Source organism: Anoplophora glabripennis, unplaced genomic scaffold (assembly GCF_000390285.2).
Source record: "Anoplophora glabripennis isolate ALB-LARVAE unplaced genomic scaffold, Agla_2.0 scaffold44, whole genome shotgun sequence".
In the NCBI taxonomy this organism is placed as follows: Eukaryota; Metazoa; Arthropoda; class Insecta; order Coleoptera; family Cerambycidae; genus Anoplophora; species Anoplophora glabripennis.
In genome coordinates, this window is record NW_019416229.1 from 250,482 (window position 1) to 274,459 (window position 23,978).

General features: G+C 31.7%; 1 protein-coding gene across 1 annotated transcript in view; it reads right to left on the minus strand.

Moving 5' to 3' along the window:
* Positions 1–1,957: 1,957 nt before the first annotated feature.
* Positions 1,958–23,978, minus strand: part of LOC108917688 (mitogen-activated protein kinase 1) — a 219,241-nt gene continuing 197,220 nt past the window's right edge. The window contains exons 4-8 of the mRNA XM_018724422.1: positions 11,037–11,171; positions 6,993–7,109; positions 6,548–6,715; positions 3,285–3,473; positions 1,958–3,227 (exon numbers count right to left, since the gene is read on the minus strand). Of these exons, the coding sequence (XP_018579938.1) occupies positions 3,084–3,227; positions 3,285–3,473; positions 6,548–6,715; positions 6,993–7,109; positions 11,037–11,171 (753 nt within the window). The 3' untranslated portion in view covers positions 1,958–3,083. The remainder of the gene's footprint in view (positions 3,228–3,284; positions 3,474–6,547; positions 6,716–6,992; positions 7,110–11,036; positions 11,172–23,978) is intronic.

Consider the following 23,978-nt stretch of genomic DNA (forward strand, 5'->3'; position numbering starts at 1 on the left):
ATTCCATGGATAAAGTGTACTTTTTTTTTATTATTAACATCCTATTCACCTTATTATTCACATCTCGACTTTGCAGACCCAGTATACAATGTGATTTTTATTTTATCAATAATAATAAAACAGTTATTACACGCATCACTGTGTGAAGATGAAACATTCATTGAATTAACAAAAAAATTACCTTAACACTACTACAAGGAGGTACAACAAGATTACCATTAAAACGAATAAGTGAATAATCACAGACAAAATATTATGTACTTTTATTATTACACCTATTTTGTAAAAGTGTTAGTTAAATAGCATTCCATATAATAAGTTTTGATATTTCCATTCACATGTGCGGATCGATACATATGTTAAGTAATTTTTTTAATTATATTTATACACCTAAATTAATATCATGGATTTGAGCACAACATTTTTTAAAGGTGTACGGGACCACAACTCAGAGCTGCGATTTTATTTTGCTGAGAAAATGAGGACAGCGTATTGTGGTATTGATAATGGTAAGTAATTTTTTCTTATAAACGACATGAAACCAATTAAATGAAGTAAAAATGCGTGTATAGCAGACAATAATAATTCTAGTGATAGCTTGTTTCTTGCGTCAGCGGATATTTAAATATCCAGTGCAAAGCGTTGGCTGAATTGTGCCCCCATCGCACCGTTTGAATTTAGAATCTAAAATCTTTTTCAGAAACCAATCGAAATCCACATTTGTAAAAAAATTTAAAGCAATTATAAACTAAATACACCCTTTCATTCAAAACACCTCGGTCTATTCAATTAATATCAACTTAATACTTCTTGGAAATTTTCATCATCGTAACTAATGTATAATACATCTTCACTAACATTAAGATTAGTCGAAAGGACTAGGTATGTCGCTTCTTTTAAAGTATCGAAAAGTACTTACTAAAAAATGTAGATATGTTATGAAATAAAAGAAAATTTCAAAATACTGTTTGTAAAATATTAGTAACTGTTATTCATACAATAACAGTTTATTTAGCTTGTTATTAAATTTGGATAGCGCATTTGCAAATAGTAAGTGAGAACTGGACCGAAAAAGAATATGTAGTAATTATACTGCAAGAATGTCTTAAAAATTGACATTTATGTCGGTTTTGTAATGTTGGTAGTTGGCAACTATAAACTGATCTCTCAGTTCGGTCAGTATTAATTGACGGTACGGTTCAAGTATCAGTTGCAGATAAAAAAAATAGCCATTTTCTAGTCATTCGATTTGTTGGCATTGTTTTCTGTCGGTGGAGGCTAATGAAAATTGAATTACATATACAGGGTGTTCAAAAAGTTTGGAACCTTCCCCCTCTATCTCAGAAAATACTGCTCAAACAAAAAATGATTAGGACTAAAGTTGCAGGGTTTTGAGTGAGCAATCCAACGGTGACCTTGACCATGACCTTGAAGGTTATTTAGAGGTCAAGTTGAAAATTTTAAATGGAACCGTATACTTTTGACCCCGGAAATGGTATGAGCGAAAAATTTTACGTTCGAATGTCACCTTGACCATGACTTTCAAGGTCATTTAGAGGTCAAGTTGAAAATTTTAAATGGAATAATACTTTTGATCCCGGAAATGAAAAGAGTGAAGAATATCGGGTCATTTATTAAAAATCGACTTGACCTGTAAACGACCTTGAAGGTCATGATCAAGGTCATATCCGAACGTAAAATTTCCATTTTTTCCATTTCCGGAGTCAAAAATATACAGTTCCATTAAAAATTTTCAGGTTGACCTCTAAATGACCTTGAAGGTCATGGTCAAGGTCACAATCAAACGTAAAACTTTCCGCTCTTACCATTTCCGGGGTCAAAAGTATACGATTCCATTTAAAATTTTCATCTTGACCTCTAAATGATCTTCAAGGACATTGTCAAGGTCACCGTTGGATTGTTCACTCAAAACCCTGCAACTTTTATCCTAATCATTTTTTGTTTGAGCAGTATTTTCTGAGGTAGAGGGGGATCCAAACTTTTTGAACACCCTGTACATATAATGAAGCACGGGGCCCACATCGTTTTTTAGGACCCACAAAATAAACTTTCACGATCAAATAAATTCAAGCAAACTTATTTGACCTTTAATTTTACACTAACATTATATTTTTTCAAACTTCATACTTTAACAAAAATTAAAGTTTTGTGAAAAGAAAATATCTATCCGTTGATTACGAAAAAAAATATACTGTAAATATGTGTAACCCTTTCCAAGATAACTAAAAAACGGTATGGGTCCCACGTTTCTTCATAAAAATCCGACCACATCAATTTTCACCAACTACAGCTGCTGTGTTCCATTCATTTGTCACACTTTCCAGTTCTCAATTAAAGTTTTTGCGGTGGGGATAGCTCGGAAACGTAACATCTTTTCGCATCTCAAAAATATTCATCCCTCCCAAATATAATTCCAAAAAAGTTTTTACCCTAGATTTGTACTTCCTTTTATTTACACGATTATGAAGGTATAATTCGAACAGATTACTATTCCATTTAGGCGTGTTTCTGAACCAGCCCCCTCCCCTGCGTAATTAATTAAAAGTTACGACAATAAACGCAGTAGTAAAAGTTAGTTACCGACTTGTTGGAATGGCACCATTAAATACATAATTTGAGATTAGTAATAAAGGGATAAGTTGCGTGTAGAATTAATATTAGTGCATTTGACACAACCACATTTTACTTATTTTAGAAAAACTAATATTTCAAAAATAGATATCTGTTTCTTGTGTTCACTTAACCTATAATCTATTGTATACTGTACTTCATGTAAAAATTAATTTAATAAAACAATATTTACAAAACATAATATACACAATCTATAATCAATTACATATACAATAACGGCGGGGCCGTTTCGTTTAACCGTTACAAATCGGGTAAAGGAAACGCTCCATAAAACGAACGGTCTCATAAAAAAGCAATACTAATTTTAAAATCTAGAAACCGACAAAGCTTAATTTTGCCTTCACCTCATTAAATAATATCTCGTAAATGGGAACCTAAACGTGTAAATCTGAATTTAAATCACTTTCCTCTTACACACTTATCTCAAATAACTATGAAGTAGCCATCGCTTGGTGACTGTCCGAGTGTTGCCGCTGTTTGAAGAGTAACGTCTCCTCAAATATCAACCTCTTTAAGTGGTCCTTGGGCAGGTCGTCCAACTCTGTGTCGAATCTAAATGGTGTCTCTGCAACAGGCTAAAAAAATAGATAACATGAAGCATTCGTTCTCTTATTGTTTAAATTTCGTCGTACCTCATCAGCTGGATCATAATACTGTTCTAAGTATGGGTGTGCTAAGGCGTCCTCCACCCCTATCCTCTTGTGTGGATTGAACGTTAACATTTTGTCCAGAAGGTCCAGGGCTTTGGGATCGGCATTGGGATATAACTTGACCCATGGGACTTTCGGTTTGTACGGTAGTGACTGCAGGTAACTTCGTGCCTATGAAGACATTTAATAATATTCAGTTGTTAAATTATGTCAGAAAAAAATAATGGTTGTCTTATCAGATATTTTTAAGAAAGTAGTACATCAAAAAATTATACACAGCAACTCTTCATTTAAACTAAAAATGAATAATAAGATACACACCTTTAAAGAGGGATGGTTGATATAATGTTTTTCGCAACATCTTAAAAGTTTTTCAAAATATCTTATTCATACTTTAAACTTTATATTATGACACCTAATTTATGTCGTATTATTCCACGTTTCATAAGTGTTAGATAGTGATTGTCACTATTTCATCACCAACTTTTTAATGTTTACTTTATTCCAAACTATTTAAATAAATATTGGTTTCTGGACTACTAGGGGCAAAATGTATTCTTGTTTAATTTTAATGAAGTAAACGGTCTTCGAGGAATTCAGGTATATGTATGAAGGTGCACTTGAAATTAAACTATCATCACATTGATTGCAAATATGTACTTTAAAATATCAGACATTTTGACAATTTCAAATAAAACAAATAGGTATCTATTTTAATTGTGCTATAAATAAATAAATTTAAAGCGTTCTCAAGATTATCCATAATTAATTTTAAATATTCTTTTGAAAGTCGGGTAAATTTAAAATGTTAATAATATTCCTCATTGGACTTTTAAAATACCGCAAAAAATATACTTACCTTTTAATTCATTTATAATTTTTATTGTCCATTTTTAGAAAGAAGTTTATACAGAGTGTTCGGAATTGCACATATCAAAGTATACCTAATGATAGAACACCTCAAAATAAGTGAATTGCATTTATTTAAATATTTCCCGTTTGATGTAGATTGATAAAATTTGGGATGACTTTAATTATGAATAAAAATTCACTGGGTTTATATCAGAGATATCTATATCTCTGGTTTATATACAAATCTGTAAACTAGTTAGTGGCAAAGAGCTGGAACATATCTTCACCAAGAAACCCGGAATTTAGATATCACTGATTTTTTCGGAAATTGCATGTATTGCAATTGCATTGTATGGTTCCTGCAAAAAAAAATATCTTCCAGTTTATTTAGAAAACAAGGCATTTTTCATTCAAAAAATGTTGAAATTTTTTGTCAGAAATTAAAATTTATAAGTAGTATTCAGTGGAGTTCTAGAAAGTATTAAAACATCAGTGTACAGTGCTTTCGAAAAGTAACGAATAAATTCATTATTTTTTAAATTGAGAAGTTTTCGAAAAAATCCCCTGGCACGTCGATTTTGTTTTTAAAAAAGGCACTTTTTGACACACGACCCATATTTGTGACGTCATCGTTGTTCGAGATATGACGTCATCGACAATTTTTTAAATAGCAACCCCTAATTTTGACCATGCCATTTGAAAGAGCGTGTCATTCTACATACACAGATGATGAAAAATTATGGTGTCACATAACAAAAATTTCAAGAAAATAATGTTTGAAGATTTTAAAATTTAATTTTCACAATACTGAAAATGATAATGATTATGTAAAAATCGACTAAATTAAATGTTCAAATTGTGCACTGTTGGCTGCCTGACAGTAGCCAAGACGATTAATAAATTCTTTTTGAACATTATCAATAACTTCAGGAGGTTATGATGTATCTTGTGACGAATTCTTGCTTTTAAATCTTCTAAATTAACCGGTCTAGTAACGTATACTTTGCTTTTTAAGTATCCCGACAAGAAATAATCTAGGGGTGTCAAATCAGGCGATCTGGCTGGCCACTCAATCGGCCCCCTTCTCCCTATCCAACGATTCGGGAACAGCTCATCTAAATAAGCACAGACAGGTGTTGCATAATGGGGAGGTGTACCATTTAGTCGATTTTTACATAATCATTATCATTTTCAGTATTGTGAAAATTAAATTTTAAAATCTTCAAACATTATTTTCTTGAAATTTTTGTTATGTAACACCATAATTTTTCATGATCTGTGTATGTAGAATGACACGCTCTTTCAAATGGCATGGTCAAAATTGGGGGTTGCTATTTAAAAAAATTGTCGATGACGTCACAAATATGGGTCGTATGTCAAAAAGTGCCTTTTTTAAAAACAAAATCGACGTGCCAGGGGATTTTTTCGAAAACTTCTCAATTTAAAAAATAATGAATTTATTTACTTTTCGAAAGCACTGTATATAGGAACTTTAAATTTTCTGAGGGATTATAACTCAAAAAATTTAAAATTCCTACTACAATAATTTTTTTGTGAATCGTTTTTATTATTTATTTATTATTTATTCAACTGTGTCAAAAACTTATTTTGAGTTTAAAGAAATAATTTTCTAAAAATGGCATCGAACATAATAAAAGATATTAACCGGAATTAAGTGCACTTAATGTACTGTGATTAGGTAATCGTTTTTTTTTCTGTGTGCATATTTTGTTTTGTTACAATTAACAAATATACTTAACCTTTGTTAATTGTAACAAATATATTTAATATTTATTATTATTGGAAAATAACGGCATTTTTTATTATTATAGCTCATCCTGTATACAAATATTCAATGACTTCAAAACTTTGCGTTTCTTAGTTTTATGTCCCCCAGAATTTCCACCACTGGTTGCCTATAATTAATTAAGTCAATATCTCAAGTTTTATCAATCTACATTTTAAGAGATATTTAAATAAATGTAATTTTTTTTAAACTTCAACACTCAATTTTGAAAACGAATCGTTCTACAAACATAGTTGAATTAACTTTTTTATTTTGAAGTGTTCTGTCACCAGGTAAAGTTTGGCATGTGCAATTCGGAACGCCCTGTAAACACGTACCTTTATTTTTTATGTACGGTTTATTCTGAAAATATTAAGTGACAATTTAAAACCACTTTTTATAACATATATGTCATACGATAACAAAAATATTGAAAATTATAATAATTATATAAAAGTTCAAATATGATATTTTCAAAATTTTTTAAGATATCCTTAAAATGATTGAAATTAGAGAAACACGGATTTATTGTCACCTCTATACTTTCATAGTTACTTTAAGGGCACAAAGTTACTGAAATTTGCATCTAGTGATATTATCTACTTACTTTTTCATTGATGATGCAGTCGAGGTCTTCTTGCGAGGGGGATCCCAGCACCCCGAGTATGTGGTTCAGCTGGTCCAAATAGTGTTTACCGGGGAAGATCGGCCTGTTGGCCAGCATCTCCGCCAAAATGCATCCCACCGACCATATATCTATCGATTTTGTGTAGCCCTGCAGCACAAAGCAAACACAAAAGTAAACAGAAAGTTAAAATTAGCTGCATTGCGTCGTACCGAAGGCAAACTAAGATCGGAACGGAGCGTGCGTGAAAAATTACAGGAAAACCCCCGCGCTTGTTTCAAAACAAATTTTTGTCGACGTATTCGACTGGAACAATAGGAATTCTGTTTACACAGAACTCAACTGTTCTCGCTAGGTTTCGAAATGTTTGCTTACGATGTGGCGTAGGACGTAAATAGTAATTTAAATTTGTTCAAAATGATTTTACCTTCGAATTAAGCATGATCTCAGGCGCCCTGTACCATCTCGTGGCCACGTACTCTGTGAGGAACCCTGTGTGGTCGTGGTCTGGATCTGCTACCCTTGCTAGACCGAAATCACAAATCTGAAACAATTTAATTTTTTTTTTTTATTCAAAACTATACCGCATTCTCTTAAAAGCGTATTGTTCTCATGAAAATAAGACGATAAGTTTGTATAAACATAAGTATACAAATGCTTTCCTATCAAGATATAGTTGCGAAAAAATAAAACAAGAATTGTTTTACCCGGAACTGATTTCGATGATTTCGATTAATTATTACCAAATAAATCATATCTCGGATGTTACTTATAAGTGAGACGAACTCGAAAACGATTAAAGATACAATTGCTCAAAAATGTTTTTAGTAATTAGCTGGCCATTTAAAATATTCAATCAACTACAGTGGGTGCTATTTTTTTTTACTTAAATAACAGTATACACCCTGTTCTATGCCATTGGTGGAGGCAAAACACAGTTAGTTCTGGTCCAAACTATGATATATAAGCACAAAAATATATTGTGTAATTATAATTTTCAATAATTAATTCGCAATAAGTCCCGAGTAACAATTCTTTTTTTATTTTTCTCGAAATATTTAACTTCGCATATCCCGATAAAGAAGAATATACATATATACAGGGTGTTTCAGAAAGACCTCCCGTAAATTCAGGGGGTGATAGTACGACATCTCTTGTTTTCGAGATACAGAGCGACAAAATAAAATTTTTTAAATGGAATCTTCACGAAAATATCCAAACGGTGCGAAATATTTTTATAAAATTTGGTATTTCGGGGTTTTTAAGGACGCCAAATACGCTGGTCTAATTATTTTTTGGATATTTCATAGAGGGCGCTAGTTTCGCTACATTCCTATTACATTTTAGGTTTAAATTTTTTTAAGATTAGGTTTTTTACCATTCGGGCTCCAATTTCTAATGTACAAGTGACTGTTAGTGACTGTAGTTAGTAATGACTAATTAGTCAGTAAAATGTTGATATAAAGTTAATTAGTGTTTAAAATATTACTAAGAATGTATGCGTTGTTTATGAGACATCCATCAATAAGTTTTGACATAAGCCTACTTTGAGAAAAGTCACTTATTTTCTACTACGTAATATTGTAAGAGTTCAATTAAAAGCCTTTTTTCTCGAAAACCGTCCACATTAAGAAGTTCTAACAAGAGTACATTATTTTTAGAAAATAAAATTGTACATTAGAAATTGCGAATGCCTCCTAACCTAACCTCAACAAAATTAGAACTTAAAATGTAATACGAATGTAGCATAACTAGCGCCCTCTATGAAATATACAATACATAATTAGACCAGCGTATTTTGCATCCTTAAAAACAAAACCCCGGAATACCAAATTTCATAAAAATATTTCGCACCGTTTGGAAATTTTCGAAAAAATTATATTTAAAAAATTTTATTTTGTCGCTCTGTATCTCGAAAACAAGAGGAGATAGACATATAGTTCATAAGACAAAAAATTCTTATTTTTTGTCGGACTATCACCGTCGGACTTATTTACGGAAGATCTTTCTGAAACACCCTGTATACATACATACCTGTATAAACTTTTCGTCTTATTTTCATGAAAGGAATGACTCCTAAGAGGATGTGATATAGTTTTGAAACACGCTAAATACATTATTATTAACTGGAAAACGTCATAACAAGAAAAAAATTTGTTATTTGCTATAGATCATAAGTGCTTGGGGGATCTAGAGGGTGTAAAAAAATGCTTGGACAAATTTTAATAGTGGATACTGGATTACAAATGAATACAACAAATTCACGCAAATACCTATGGTTTTTAAGTTACAGTATTAAGAATTAAGGGAGGTTCCGACTCGTGTGAACAAAAAAATTTACTCGGTGCATATCACAAATTTGACACTCGTACACACACAGTCACATTTTTGTTTTTGCGATCTTTGAGTTCTTTTTTTCGAGAGTTATGATAAAAATCAAAGCAAGGAAATTTTTAATAAAAACTTGCTTGTTCTAGAGGCAATCAGAAGCCAAATTTGAATGCAAATATTACTATGCAACAACATGCATAGTAATATTTTTATCGTTTTTCATATTTTCAGTTTTCATTGTCAAAATTTTTGAGTAAAAACAATATCTAGAATAAAATTTTATGAGTATTTCGACTCCCCTACATTCATTTCTGATATCTGTTTTTTCTAAACTTTGAGGGGACTTAGACCCACGATTTTCGTTAAATATTTTGTTTCGTTTAAAGAAATTAGATTATACGGACAATCCGAGGCTGGATTCCAATTTCTTACACAAGATTTACATAGTTTAGAGTCACAAAAACTATATTAAACAAATAATTAAAAAAAGTCAAACAATCTAGGTAGGTATGTAAAAGATATGCAACCACATAGGTATTCTTCTTTTAATATTATTTTTGTGCCGCAAGTTGAGAATATACTTCGTTAGATGAAAATACCAGTCATTATAAAAATTATATACGTACGTCTGCGAGGAATTTTGAGAATTTTATTATTTAATATTCTGGATCTGTATATAAACAAACAAAAACTCTGGCTCGTGTTGATCAAAACGCACGTAAATTATGATAAAAATGTCACATTTGAGGCGTAAATATTTCTGCCAATTCTATATTCAACGCACAACGTAAAATTTTACTAATGTGGACCCGCCTTAAGCTGTATTCATGTCTACTTACTCGAGTAGGAATATTTTCTTCATATTAACTGGTGCAGGATAGTAAATGAAGCATAGAAGAATCAGTTAGATCGTTTGTAAATTTCTGATCCGAATTAAAAAAAAAAAATATGAATTTATAAATAAAAATTTGATTGACTTTGTAAATAACATAATGTAAAACGTGGTTCCATCGATGAGATTCAGTTAAATATTAAACGTGTTTAACAATAAACTCCTGCCTCATTTTATTAAAGTGTAGTCGAGTACTTTAACGTTTATCTCATCGGGGGTATGGTAATTCGCAAACCGCCTCCAGAAGCTGCGTGAAGCTACGTAAAGTCCTTAGAGTGAAATGCACTTTAGATGCAATCTCTACAAGTACATTATCTACGATATATTCAGCGCTTGCATTCAGAACTTTGGTAAACTTTCGGACATTATCTGACATTACCATAGGACTCCAAATTACAAGGAATGTCAACTGAAGCCACCTTGAATAAACTTAATGTTCTGACTTTTGACGTGAATAAAATCATTTGTGCGACATGAAATGGTCGTTTTGCTTATAACTTTCGAATGCTATACCAAAGTGAAATTGAACAGGCAAAATCTTTTACTGTATAGAACCTCCGTAGACACGTAAGACACAGGGTGAGTCATAACTAGGTGTAAAAAAATGAACAGGAACTTCTCGCCAAAAGCAAAGTAATTGGTCAAAATACCTCCTCATAAAGATACAGGGCATTGAAGCTCATGTGATTATTGAGTTTTTGCAATTCTAGTCAGGATAGTACAGAGATTCCGCCTCATACGAGGTTTGTTCAGAAAATAACCAAACTTTATTTTTTTAAACTTAATTTTATACAATATTGATCCTGGTCTTTTTCAAATTCTCCCCTTGCTTATTTACACAATTCACAGTGTGTCTATTTCGCGAAGTAGTCCTGGATAACTTCATTTGAATTGGCTTTTAGTCTGTAACGAATTTGCTTTGATGTCATCAAACTTCTTCTGTAGTTTCTCTTGATAGTCAATTATTGACGATTTGCACGCACCAGATTTTTAACTTTCTGAACGTGGAAGTCATCAGTTAAAGTCGAAGGTCATTTATCCTTCTAATAAGCCACTGACAAAAACGGATAGGTTTATTTGACAAATTATTTTGTTTCGGTTAAATTTCTTACACCTAATTATGACTCACCCTGTCTAGTAAAAATTTTACATCTCCAATAATAACACCTTAAAACGATGTATCAATATCATATTTTAAAACATCGAGTAAGGACAAACAATAAAGTGACACTTGCACTCGATACTTACCTTGAGGTCACAGGTAGTGTTCAAAAGTAGGTTGCTAGGTTTCAAGTCTCTGTGAAGTACGTTCGCCGAGTGTATATATTTCAACCCCCGAAGGATTTGGTAAAGAAAGTAACATATGTGGTCGTTACTCAGTCTCTGAAATGAAAACAAATATCCAATTATAATTTGCTTAAAAAGACACGAAACCAATTTCACATAAAAAAATCCATCCCTTGTCAAATACAAGGGTAACAATTGTGTAACCTGCGAAGTGGAACGTTTTTTTTTTCTAGTGGAAAATTAACTCGTGTAAGAGTTGGAAAACATAATTTTCAAAGCGTAATTATTCTGTCACTGTCAGAATAATTTCCCCAGGCGTACTAATTAAAACAGTGAAGCAACGTGTGTGGTATGCGCAATGCGGATGCAAGGAGTTTGGCTACAAATTACTAATTACTTAATTACTAATTTAATAGCACCTACAACGTTGGAAAGATTTGGTTAATTGTGGTCATTGAGTCTACTACTTTTTACAAATATTTATAGTACAGTCATTGAAGCTGAAAATCAGCTGTAACCTCCGAATTCTTTGAAACTGCATGGATTTGCATGAAAATTTAGAATAAGGCTCATTTTAGGCTCAAGTTCAAAAGTGACATAAGCCCGATTGACGCTTTTTGTTTTTTAGGGGTAAAAACTACCCCTAAGTGAAAAAAATTGAAAAAATTAAGTTTTAAGCATTTTATTGACTAAAAATCTTGTTTAAGCACAAAGATTACATAATTTTCCATGTTCTCGAACATGTTTTAAGCATATTTGATCTTTTCGACCCTTTATTTAACCCTTAAAAACTACCTCAATGCAAAAAATAATGGTAAAAAATTACTTTTTAAAGATTTGGAATGATTAAATCGTGCAATTATTTAAAATAAAAGTTACCTTATAGCTAATAGAAGAATTTTTCCCTATCAACCCCTAAAAACCACCCCTGTATTGACAAAAATGATAAAAAATTACTTTTTAAAAGCTTGGAATGCTTTATCGGTGCAATTATTTAAAATAAAAATTCCCTCATTGCTTATGAAAGAATATGTATCTCATAACACTTTTCAACCCTTATAAATCACCCCTGTGTTAAAAAAAATATAAAAAAAATTACGTTTTAAATCTTGGAATGCTATAATTGTGCAATAATTTAAAATAAAAATTCCCTTATATTGTTTATGAAAGAATATTTTACTTTTGCCATTTTCAACTCTTATAAACTACCCTTTTACCAACATTAATGTAAAATATTTTTATTATAATCGATTTTTAAATATAATCAATCAAAAAAATTGCTACGCTGCATATAAATAATCACACAATTTTTTTTTACTTATTTTATTTGTATAATATATATAATATATAAAAATGAGAAAGCCTATTTTGCTCCGAAAAAATGTCATTGTTTTTTTTACCATAACTCGGTTAATTTTGAAGCTATAGTATCCTACAAAAAAAGCATTTTAAAGATAATTTCAAGAGCTGTAAGATCGTTTGCATATAAAACCTTTTAAGTCCTTCGTTTTTTAAAGGGAAAGGATCGAAGGGCTCGAGACAGGTCGTTTTTTCACTAAAATGGATACTTCAAGCGGCGATATCTCCTTTATTTTTTAATATATAGGAATAAAGAAAGGCAAAATATTTGTTGAAAAAAAGCTACATTTTTGTTGTCTATCATTTTTTACGTATCTTTCATAGTTTCAGAGTTATTATATAAATAAGGCAATTTTTTTTGAATAATGAAAAATACGTTTTCAACTTTTACCGTACATTATTCAAAAAATACGCATTCTAAACCGGTCTAACTTCAGGATCGGATGAAAAACACTAAAACAAAACTAATTGTAAAGGGTCTACGATTAATTTTAATTCTGATGGAAATGGTACAGCGTTTACTGCTCATTTTTCCTTAAAAAATATGAGCAACCCATCTGTTTTCGACGATAACTCCTTCAATTTTGCTCTAATTAACTTTTATAAATGCTCATTTTGAAGGTCTTTTTGAGTACTACAAAAAACTCCTGGAGCGTTATACACGTAAAATTAATATTTTTTCCGTTATTTGACGTACATCGATTCGAGTATTCCCCCCAAAACAAGTCCCCTTCCACTAACCATATTTCGCTTTGTATAGGACGTACAACACTTTTTAAAAAACGATTTTCTTTGTTTATTTATAAGCCACATTTTTGTTCATTACACTTTTTTAATAAAATGCATAGTTTTTGAGTTATTCGCGAAAAATACTTTTGAAAGTGTTTTTTTTTTCACTCAAAATTCCAAGTTTTCAATAACTAAAAAACTATTGATTTCTCGAAAAAATTCTTCGAATATTTTTTGCTCAAAATTTGATTCTACATATATCGATTTCCAGCGTTATTTTTGAAAAAAAATTTCCACCCCCGAGAACGTCAACCCTCAACAGAGTGGAAGCTTCAATCAGCGCTATGTCACTAATTGACCTTTTTTCTAACTATCTGCCAAATTTCAAGTCGATCGGTTCAGTTTCAAAGAATTCGGAGGTGAAAAGCTTCAATGACTGTACTATTAGACGAAAAATAGTGTGGGTTACTGTAACATTGTTAAAACGTTTACTGTTACAATGTCCCATCAAAATACAGAATGCTTCTTCTGTAAGTACATTCCCAAAATAAAGATTCTTTGCATCGTTGTAGGAAAAAAGTTTCTATGGACTTAAACGGCTTAGTTTTCAGTAGAGGAGATGTTGAAAAATATGATATCGGCGCATATCTTTAAGGATATTTAACATAGTTTAATGAAATTTGTATTAACTAAATTTCACATGAGTTTGAATACAGTTATATTAACCAGTAACGGATATATTTGGACATTAAGAACAGGGAAATTACGACGTCATTGATTAGTTTAAAATTCTATTCACAACTGTATTTCAATTCTTAAAATAAGAAATGTTAGTACAAAATAAACTAAAATTCAGGTAATATAAGTTCCCTTGAGCTATGAATATAGGATGCGCAGTAGCAAAGTAGTGGAGTGGGGATTAGGGATTAATTACTTGCTGCCTGCATTTTCCTCTCATTCTATATTAAGTGCGTTCTCTTTTCATTTGCCATTTCAGTGCTCAAGGAAAATTTGTCCAGTTGTAGAATAGAATAAATAAAAAATAAAGACTCCTGAATAATTTGTTTTACAATAATAGGAATTTTTTGAATTTTTTATTGCAAATATAATTTCAAATATAATTCAAACATTAAAAAGAAAGTTCTATGGCGTAGAAATTTACGCATTGTTATACCCCAGAAAATTCAAAATTTCGCCAATGATTTGTCTTGCATTCTTAACGATTATATTTTATGTAAAATTATATTTGTAACAAAAAAATGTCTACTGTTTATAGAATGCCCAATGTAGCACCTGTGAACTATGTTTTATAATCGCTGAGGAACATCATACATCCACTCGTCAAATACCCTCAGCAAAAAAATTAAGGAAACAGAAAAATTTCCAAATTTTTTTTTAGTGGTTTTTGAAAGGCTGTAACTTCGTTAATAATGGTCGTATCGAGAAAAACAAAAAAAGTAACTCGAAGCTTGAAGATTCTAGTTTTGGAATCCTGGTGGGTTTTGGAAACTTGAATTAATCCTTTTGGTATGTTTGAAAAATATTTTTTATACTCAGTATTAATTTGAAAAAGTGCAAAAAATGATTTTTGCTGGTTTGGAAAATCAACGACTACTTTGCAAATACATATTGCGAAAAGTACCAATGTTTGTAGGTTTTTTTGCTCAATACATGCCCATGAGGCCTGTAAATTTTGAAATCGATCGGGTAGGTTTTTCTTTCCTGAATCGTCAAAATTTTATAAAAAAATTACATAGCAAAAGGCCCTTGAAGAGGATTGATTCAAGTTTCCAAAACCCACCTTCGCTGTATTAGTTTTCAATCAATAGCCGATAAATAGAAAATAAAATAAAAACAAATTGAAGATGAGGAACCAGGCTAGATCACCCTGGGATCAATTAAGCCAGATAAAATTTTTTTGAGCCCATGGGTAGTTTTGAAAAAATAAATTGCCTTGCATTATTTCTTTTGATTGCGCCGAGTGATGATGCTCAAAAAAAATTTTCATCTCAATATTTCAAAACTAAAAGCTTCAGGCTTCAAGATGCTTTTTTGTTTTTCTCGATAGGACCAATATTAACGAAGTTACAACCTTTTAAATATCACTAAAAAAAATTGGAAATTTCTCTGCTCCCTTAATTTTTTTGCTCAGTTTATATTCGATAAAAGTTTGATGGAAAAGTGTAACAATGGTAATTTTTATTTTTCAAGAATATTATGACAATAATATATACAGGGTCGGAAAGTCCCCATGGTTCATCGGCCGTTACGTGAGAGCGATAAAGTAAGTCATAGAAATCCGTGCGATAGAGAAAGACGGCTATAAGTGGATCTTATCTGTGGAAGGGCGAAATGGGCGGTGACTATTAGACGCCTTCATTATAGCCATCTTTCTCTATCGCACGGATTTCTATGACTTTCTTTATCGCTCTCACGTAACGCCCGATGAACCATGGGGACTTTCCGACCCTGTATTATGTCACGATATAAAATGTAAGAATGTACCATACCGAGAAGTGGTTTTATAAAATGTTCAAAGATTTGTATCATTAGGTCATATCAGTACCGTGTATCATTTTGCAAATTGATCAACTTATACAAGAAAATCGGTTCCTGAGTACGTGGGAAATTGCTAGTAAATATACACTCATCAAATTAATAATGACAAAAAGCCTGATATAAATCATGGGCAATGCTACAAACATAATTCATGATTCCTTTTCTGTCTCGAAAAACATAGGAAGGAATAAAGGGTAAACCTACAAACATGTTTATTAAGAATCTATTTCACATACGATATCCATATTCTCTCTCACGATGTATTTTTTATTTTATTGCATTCCTATTGCACGTAAAAACACTTCATAAGATGGGAATATCCATATATTTTATTTGTGCCACATAAGTCATAACATTAAGCATAAAATAGGACAATTTACATCGGCTCGTCTCGCCTAAGAGATCATATTTTAAACACCTGTAAAAGAGCGAGTTTTAGCGAGGCGCGCTGAAAAGCACTACGGTTTATTTCAATATCCGTCCCAGTGAAATACAAAATACCGGCGGCGAAACGCCCCTCGCAATATATTTTATTGACGTCGAAATTAAAAATAAAAATGGAGCGTCTCCGCGACTCGTGGAAAAATCCGATGCAAGAAAATGAATAAAGTTTTCATTAATATTCCAGCGCGAGGCAGTTTTTTTTTTGAGTAGAACGGAATGTCGGATTATGAATCTCTGTTTACGCTGGAGGAAATCCTTAATGTCGCAGAATGGGTACGTGTATATTCGAAGAAGATTAGTTTTAAAAGCGGACAGCGCTTGTATAAAGTTTAGACGTTTCCGTAACATAATAAAGTAGACATAAAAAAGCGCTGAGAATAGTATACCTATATACAGTATCTTTTTTCTTAAATACCGTTATCCGTAGATCATTCGTAATTTTTATGGCGGCTTAAAATTAATGGACAGGTATTTACAAGGTGGCAAATGTTTTAAATAATTCGAAGGGCAATATGGAAATAGCCTTTACAGAAATTTAGTTTACATCTTTGGGTTTTTGTCTAAAAATTATTATAAAATGATATTAGTTTCAAACTCGGATAGGTGGCTAAATTAAAACTCTTAAATAACTTTAAATTTAAAAAGGAAATTCTAAAATATTTCTGCAAATTTTTGACGTAGTGATAAAATCTGAATAAATAATTTATCTATTTAAAAACAAAAATTCATATCTAAGAATGTCAATCATTCAACCAGTGAAGAAGATACCAAAAATCAGTATCACTAAGAACACCACGCCACTGAGTATTTTGGAAATTCGATCAGTGTTTGAAACTCCTTGTGGGAGGTACTTCTAAAAAAAAAAATATTTTTTTAAATTTTTACCAAGCACTTCAATAAAACCTAAAACTATTTTCGCAAAAAGTTCATAGATTTTTTAATTTTAAATAGATACAATACGATCGTAATGTTACAAACAATGCTTGAATTTTCAGTGATGTTGAATATTTTAGTGACTCCCAGTATTTCAGATATTATATTTTAGAACTTTTTTCCAAATTTCTGCATTTCACCCTGTATTTTGAAAACAAAGCTTTTGTGAATATTATTTTCAGAGCTTTTAAGTCCAGCCAATTAATCACCAAACACACTATAAATTGTGTTCAAATTTCTTACCTGCTGGTACTTGTTTTTGGCTCCAAAATATTAGTGGTACTACAGCTATTAGAATTTATTGTTTTTCTAAAGTTTTGTAAAATCTATGACATCATTTGAATATGTACTGTTTTTATTTCAAGATATCATTTTTGCATCTATGTATATGACTCGTTTGCAACTTCAAATAAAATTTATATTTTGTAATAATCTTCGGTACGAATCTTTTTTCTAGTGCCACAACATAATTATTTATACAGGGTGTTTCAGAAAAACCTCCAGTAAATACAGGGGGTGATAGTACGACAAAAAATAAGAATTTTTTGTCTTATGAACTATATGTCTATCTCCTCTTGTTTTCGAGATACATGGCGACAAAATAAATTTTTTTAAATAGAATTATTACGAAAATTTCTAAACGGTGCGAAATATTTTTATGAAATTTGGTATTCCGGGGTTTTTAAGGATTCCAAATACGCTGGTCTAATGATTTTTTGTATATTTCATAGAGGGCACTACATTCCTATTACATTTTTAGTTCTATTTTTTTGAATTTAGTTTTTTTACCATTCGGGCACCAATTTCTAATGTACAATTTTATTTTCTAAAAATAATGTACTCTTGTTAAAACTTCCTAATGTGGACGGTTTTCGAGAAAAAAGGCTTTTAATTGAACTCTTACGGTGTATAAAATAAGTGACTTTTCTCAAAGTAGGCTTATGTCAAAACTTATTGATGGATGTCTCATAAACAACGCATACATTCATATTGATAGTAATATTTTAAACTCTAATTAACTATATATCAAAATTTTAAGGACTGTAATTAGTCATTACTAACTACAGTCACTAACAATCGCTAAAATCCCCCTGTATTTACGGGAGGTCTTTCTGAAACACCCTGTATATGTAACATTTCCAAATGCATTCTAAAATAATTTTCTGTAATTAGTTGTAGCAAATGTTATATTATCAGAAAATTTTCGTACAAAATATGAAATTTTAAGATTAAATTAGAGAATAGATTTTGATTATTATTTATTTAACATAGTTACGTGTATCTCTTGCAGAAATTTAAAGAATATATTTTGCAAAACTGCAGTTGAGTTATCTACATAATACTTCAAACATTCTTTTTTGGAAATGTTTAACATAAATTAGAGTTTCTATATCAATTGTAAACGGCCTTAGTTTTCCTTGTGATGGTTTTGCATAACAAAAGTTAAGTTTATTGTAGTTGAAATGTTAGTTTTTTAAAATTGTTAAAAATGACGAATGCGTCCATGTTAGACTTTTAAAATTAATCGAATTTGCAATTCTCTCAATTTTCATCAATTACAACTGTCATTATGACAGATATTTGCGTTATGCAGGCTGAGAAAGAAAGTTAGTTAAACATGACTTCTTAAAGAAGCAAAACAAACATTTTATTTTAACAAATAGCCAATTCTGCACAACTTATAAACAACAGTACTTATTAAGACATTTTTTGTTCTCATTGGCATGCTTTTTCAGAAAATATAATCAATTATTATTTTGCACAGGACCGTACTATTTTTTTTTTATAAATTAGTCGAATGAGTTTCCCAAATCTCCGAAACCTCATGACCCTTACCACCATTCAGAATTACCATGGATTTTATCCAGAAAAATATTTTTTGTACCTATTATGTAACACTGGAAAACGTACCCGAAAAAGAATGATTTCATCACATTTATACTTTCCGAAGTAAACATCGTGCTATGTGCGACGCTTTGATTTTATTCGTCTTGTTGTCCAATCTGTAAAAAATACTACGTATCTATTATTTACATTTCATTCACATTTTCATTCACTTTCAAATCTGTTCTCGCCCTCGAGCGGATAAAAAATCTATAAGACTTGATTAAAAGCAAATACCGAGGAAGATCGCCAAAAAAAAGTAATGTGAAAACGATAAAAGACGCGATAGATTAAAATGGGTTGAAGAAATCGCGACAGGGCTAAAATAAACACGACACTTCAGTTTCAAATTAAAAAAGGGCTAAACCAACAAAGGTCGCGCCAGTGGGCAAACAGGGACGCCAACGAAAGCGGTGAATGGCGTGGGACAACAGCGGCCCCATCCGCGCCGAATCAAGAAAAACATAATAAGGAAAATGACGAACGACGGGTCAACACAATTTAAAGCGAGTTAATTTAGATTTAATTTCACTATTTTCCTATAACATATGTTCAACTATAAGAATTGCATTTTCTATACGTATTGGTAAATTAGATAAATTTTAACTTTCGAAATAAGATACTCTGAGGAATTATGAAAGCTTTAAGGTCCTGTAGAGACGAATTTTACGAGAGTGAAATGTTAATAAGGAAGTGAATGCCCTACCAAAAAAAAGGGGAGAATTGAAGCAATTCGGACGACAGAACGAGATTATTCGCGTCCATTTCAGTCAGTCGACTCAAAAAAAAAAAACATTAAACCCTCCTTTTTCCAGACTTAAACGGCGATTTCCGAAATCGCCCTCAAAAAATAAACCTTCCCCACTCCACTCTGGACAATTACCTAACCGATTCCGAGTTAAATTCTGCTAGCCCCGGCTTACGCCAATAATTATGCAGGAATACTCGCGTCAGTCTCGCCCCGAGAAAATTGTGTACAACTCTGATTTATTCCGGAGTCTTAAATAAATTCACGGATCCGTTTTGGTCGCCTAATTTACAATTCATGAATCCGGGAAAGTCGGCGCAAAGCAAGAAGAATGGGCCGATACCAGGAGTAAATATTCGCCAAGGCGAGGCGAATCCTGTTAATTGGGATACACGGAGACGTAACCCAAATTTAGAGGTAGCCTCCGCCTGCTGATTCTCATATATCAGATTTCCTTACAATCTTCTTTGTTTATTCATCGAATTTATACTACATTCCGATTGGATTCTCCTGTCGACACAGAAAAATAATTGGATATCAACTGAATTTTTATAGGATTACGAATTTTTATCCGTTTCGAAGATTCCAACGACGAAATACAATTATAAAACCATGGGCGGCTCGTTCTGGGTACTGTAGGACTGCTGCTTCCCGAGTTTTTCTCGATATGTATTTAATTATATTTCATTGCAATATTTAATTATATCACCAATACAATCGTACACAATTGTCTTATTTTGTATAAAAATCGTGTACACTTATGTAGGAAGGGTGCTAGCAACATCGTGTTTACCATACTGCTATGTATTCCAGTATCCCAAAATACAGTGTTTCTGAAATAAGTACGTTCCTTGAAAAAAGTGCACTGTAAAAAAATTTCACTCAATTTTACTCAATAATGTATCAGTTTCTGTCCACGCCCGATTAAGTGAAATTTTCACTCTATGAGTATGAGTACAACTGAGTGAAACTATTGCATCAGAAATGAGTGAGTTTTAGTGATGGGAGATAAGTCACTACCTGTGGTTTAATCACTGATATTACAATCACGGATCACGACTGTTACTAACTTCCTACCAAAACCGTGACCTAATCACAGTTTAGTATGGAAGCTCTATCACGTCAGGTTCAAGGTCATTTGAAGGTCAAACTAAGAAAAGGTGTTTGAATTCATACATAGGTTTTTTGGGTCGCTGAGTCTGAATCATATGTCACCTCACCTCATGTTCAAGGTTGATTGAAGGTTAAAGTAAGAGAAGAGGTGCAAAAAATTGAAAATAATTTTTACGAATGCTCACCTTCCTACTTTTGTCTGTTTATCTGTCTTCCTCTTTACCTGCGCACCTCTTTGTTTGCTTGTTAGTCTGTATTTATCTTCCGCCTCTATTTTCTCTCTGTCCATCTACCCCGACATCCTGCCTTTCTGTCGGTAAGTTTGTCTACCTTCCTGTCTGACTTAATGACTAAATGTTTATGTCTATCTATCTGTTTTTTTGCCACCCTCTGTCTAAATGGCCACTGATCCACTGACAGTCTGTCTGTTTGTCAGTTTGTCTTCTTACCTTTGTGCCTACCATCCTCTCTCGGTTTTGCGTGATTGTACAAAAACTAGATTAAAAAAAAACCTTTTGAAAGCCTTCAACAAATCAATTCGCTTCTCTCGGCATAAGTATATTAATCGAAAATCCGGCGAGAACGCTTACGTTGTTCCTGAAATGATCTTTGAATCGCTTTTCTTTTATGCTTGCTTTACTTGTGTCTCTATTTAGATTCCAACAATAGTCTGCTAATATATTCTTGCACCAAACACCTTGATACATTTGTTCCTGGTACATTCTTTCTCCTTGTTCTTCACTAAATGTTCCCATTCGCCTGATTTAACGGCTCCCGATCTTTTTCTTTGGAGCTACTTATAAAATATTAATAAAAGTTATTCATTATTTAAACCATAACGGAAAATGCACAACTTTTTACTCACGCGTATTTTAGCGTTATCTGTTCTAATTTAAAAAAAATATATTATGGATTTAATGAGAATCATTCATGGAACCAATTTACAGTTCAAAGTGAGAGGTGTAATAAAAAATTATATTTTTTCCAATTCTTTCACCTCCTATTCTTACTTTATCCTTCAAACGACCTTGAAAATGAGGTGATAGAGGTCAACCGACATCGGATTCTGACTCAGCGACCCAAAGAACCTGTCTGAATTTTTTGAGATTTTTTTCAACCTCCTTTTCTTGGTTTGACCTTCAAATAACCTTGATCCTGACGTAATAGAGCTTATACGACCTCGGCATCGGAATCAATGACCCCAAAAACCCGGTAGAATCCGGTGTTTTTTTTTCAAACGAATGGATAAAAAACTGTACCGGCAAAAATTCATTTTTTGTGTAATTTTATAGATTTGCTTTTTAAATAAGTCGTGCAATGTTAATCTTTATGATAGTATTACTGATTATTACTTATTACTATTATTTACTTACTGATATTAATTCTTCAATCGTTTTTGTTTATTAAGAAATTAAAATGTTCGTTTAACCTGCAGTAGCACCTGGATTACTGCATAATTTAATTTTAATGCGCTCTTGAACCAATTATTATTTTTTAAACTAGATATTTTAAATAAATCCGACTTTTAGAACATTATTCGTTATATTTACTAAAAACAATTGTAAAAAGTTGAAAGTCATACTTTTACATCCCTTGCAGTCGCTGTAATATGTTACAGAATACAAAATTGGGTCATATTCTAAATAATTTTCTAGGCATACGACTGGACAAACTTACAATAAATATAACAATTTAAATAATTAGGTCCAACTAGAATGTGGATCTTCCACGATTTTATTTTGACTGAAATACAAGAAAATCCATTCGGAATTTAACAGGAATTTAAGTACCTGAAATTCAATAATTCCTTTTTTAAAACACAAGTATTTTAAAAAGTTATTTTTAGCAAAATTCATTCAAGTAAAAATTACACATTTGAAAACTGAAACGGTAGGTGATTAATAAAAATACAATACGAAATTTGATTCTAATTGTATTTTTTTCAATATGAATCTAAATAAAAACAAGAATTCAAATTGAATCCATTAAAAATTCATTGGAACATAAATGGAATACAACAGGGTCGCTTCAGTAACTGAATTCTATTTAAAATGCTTATTTATATAAATATAAAAGATCCATAAAAATAAGTCAATTTTACTGAAAGTTTATACATGTATACAAATAGAATATTAAACATGACATTAAATCATTTCCTACGAGAACTCAGAAAAAGAAGATTAAAAAAATATTCCTTCTTCCGTGGAATTAAAATAGGGTAGGATACCTACCAGAAGAATTTTTAACAACTTTATTGCTTTTTTCAAAGTTCTTTTAATTCAGCAAACTATTTAATTCCTCATTTTACAATTCTTTGTCCAATAGATGCACTACTCATTTTACTTTCTCTTACTCTTTCTCTGTGACATACATTCTTAATGACCTTAAAAACTTAAAACTAAAATAGGGACTGCATATTTTGTATGCAAATGTGCGTATATTCTGGTTAAAATTTTTTTTAACGTTAATATTTAATTTATCAATGAAAAAGTGTTTTTCCAGATAGATGGAGTTTCTTAAATTCATCTTGTACAACATAAGAAATAATAAAAAAATAAAACACTGAAGATTATTATTATTCAAAATTACAACGTTGAAAAGTTCAATGTATTTCAATTATACAGGGTAGCCCATCGAAAACGTACCGCAAGGCATTACAGGGTAGTAAAGAACTTTTCGGCAAAATCCAAAAACAGGTGAAATTTGTTTCTGAGGGGGACAACTTTTGGCTCAAAAAGCATACCAAAATCTTCAACCCCCTAAGTGGGGGTGCTATCCCCTAAATTTTTTCAAATGGGAATGGGGGCAAAGTGGGTGGTCATTAGAAAGGGCTTTTAATTCTCTATACATCGATTCTTACTTTTTGAAAATCGATCCATTATTTTAGAAAATATGCAGCTTTGAAAATACGAACAATATTTTTGACGAGAAATGCGAAAATCGATTTAATTTTACTTCAAAACTTACGGTATTAGTCAAGTAAATGCTGAAAATGTTGTCCGCCAACTTGCATACAATGATACAGGTTGTCTTCAAACCGTTGTCGAACATTCTGGAGCACTTGCGGTGTTACTTCGCGACATACATTAATGATTCGTCCTCGCAGATCTTCCAAGGTATCAGGTGGAGTGCTG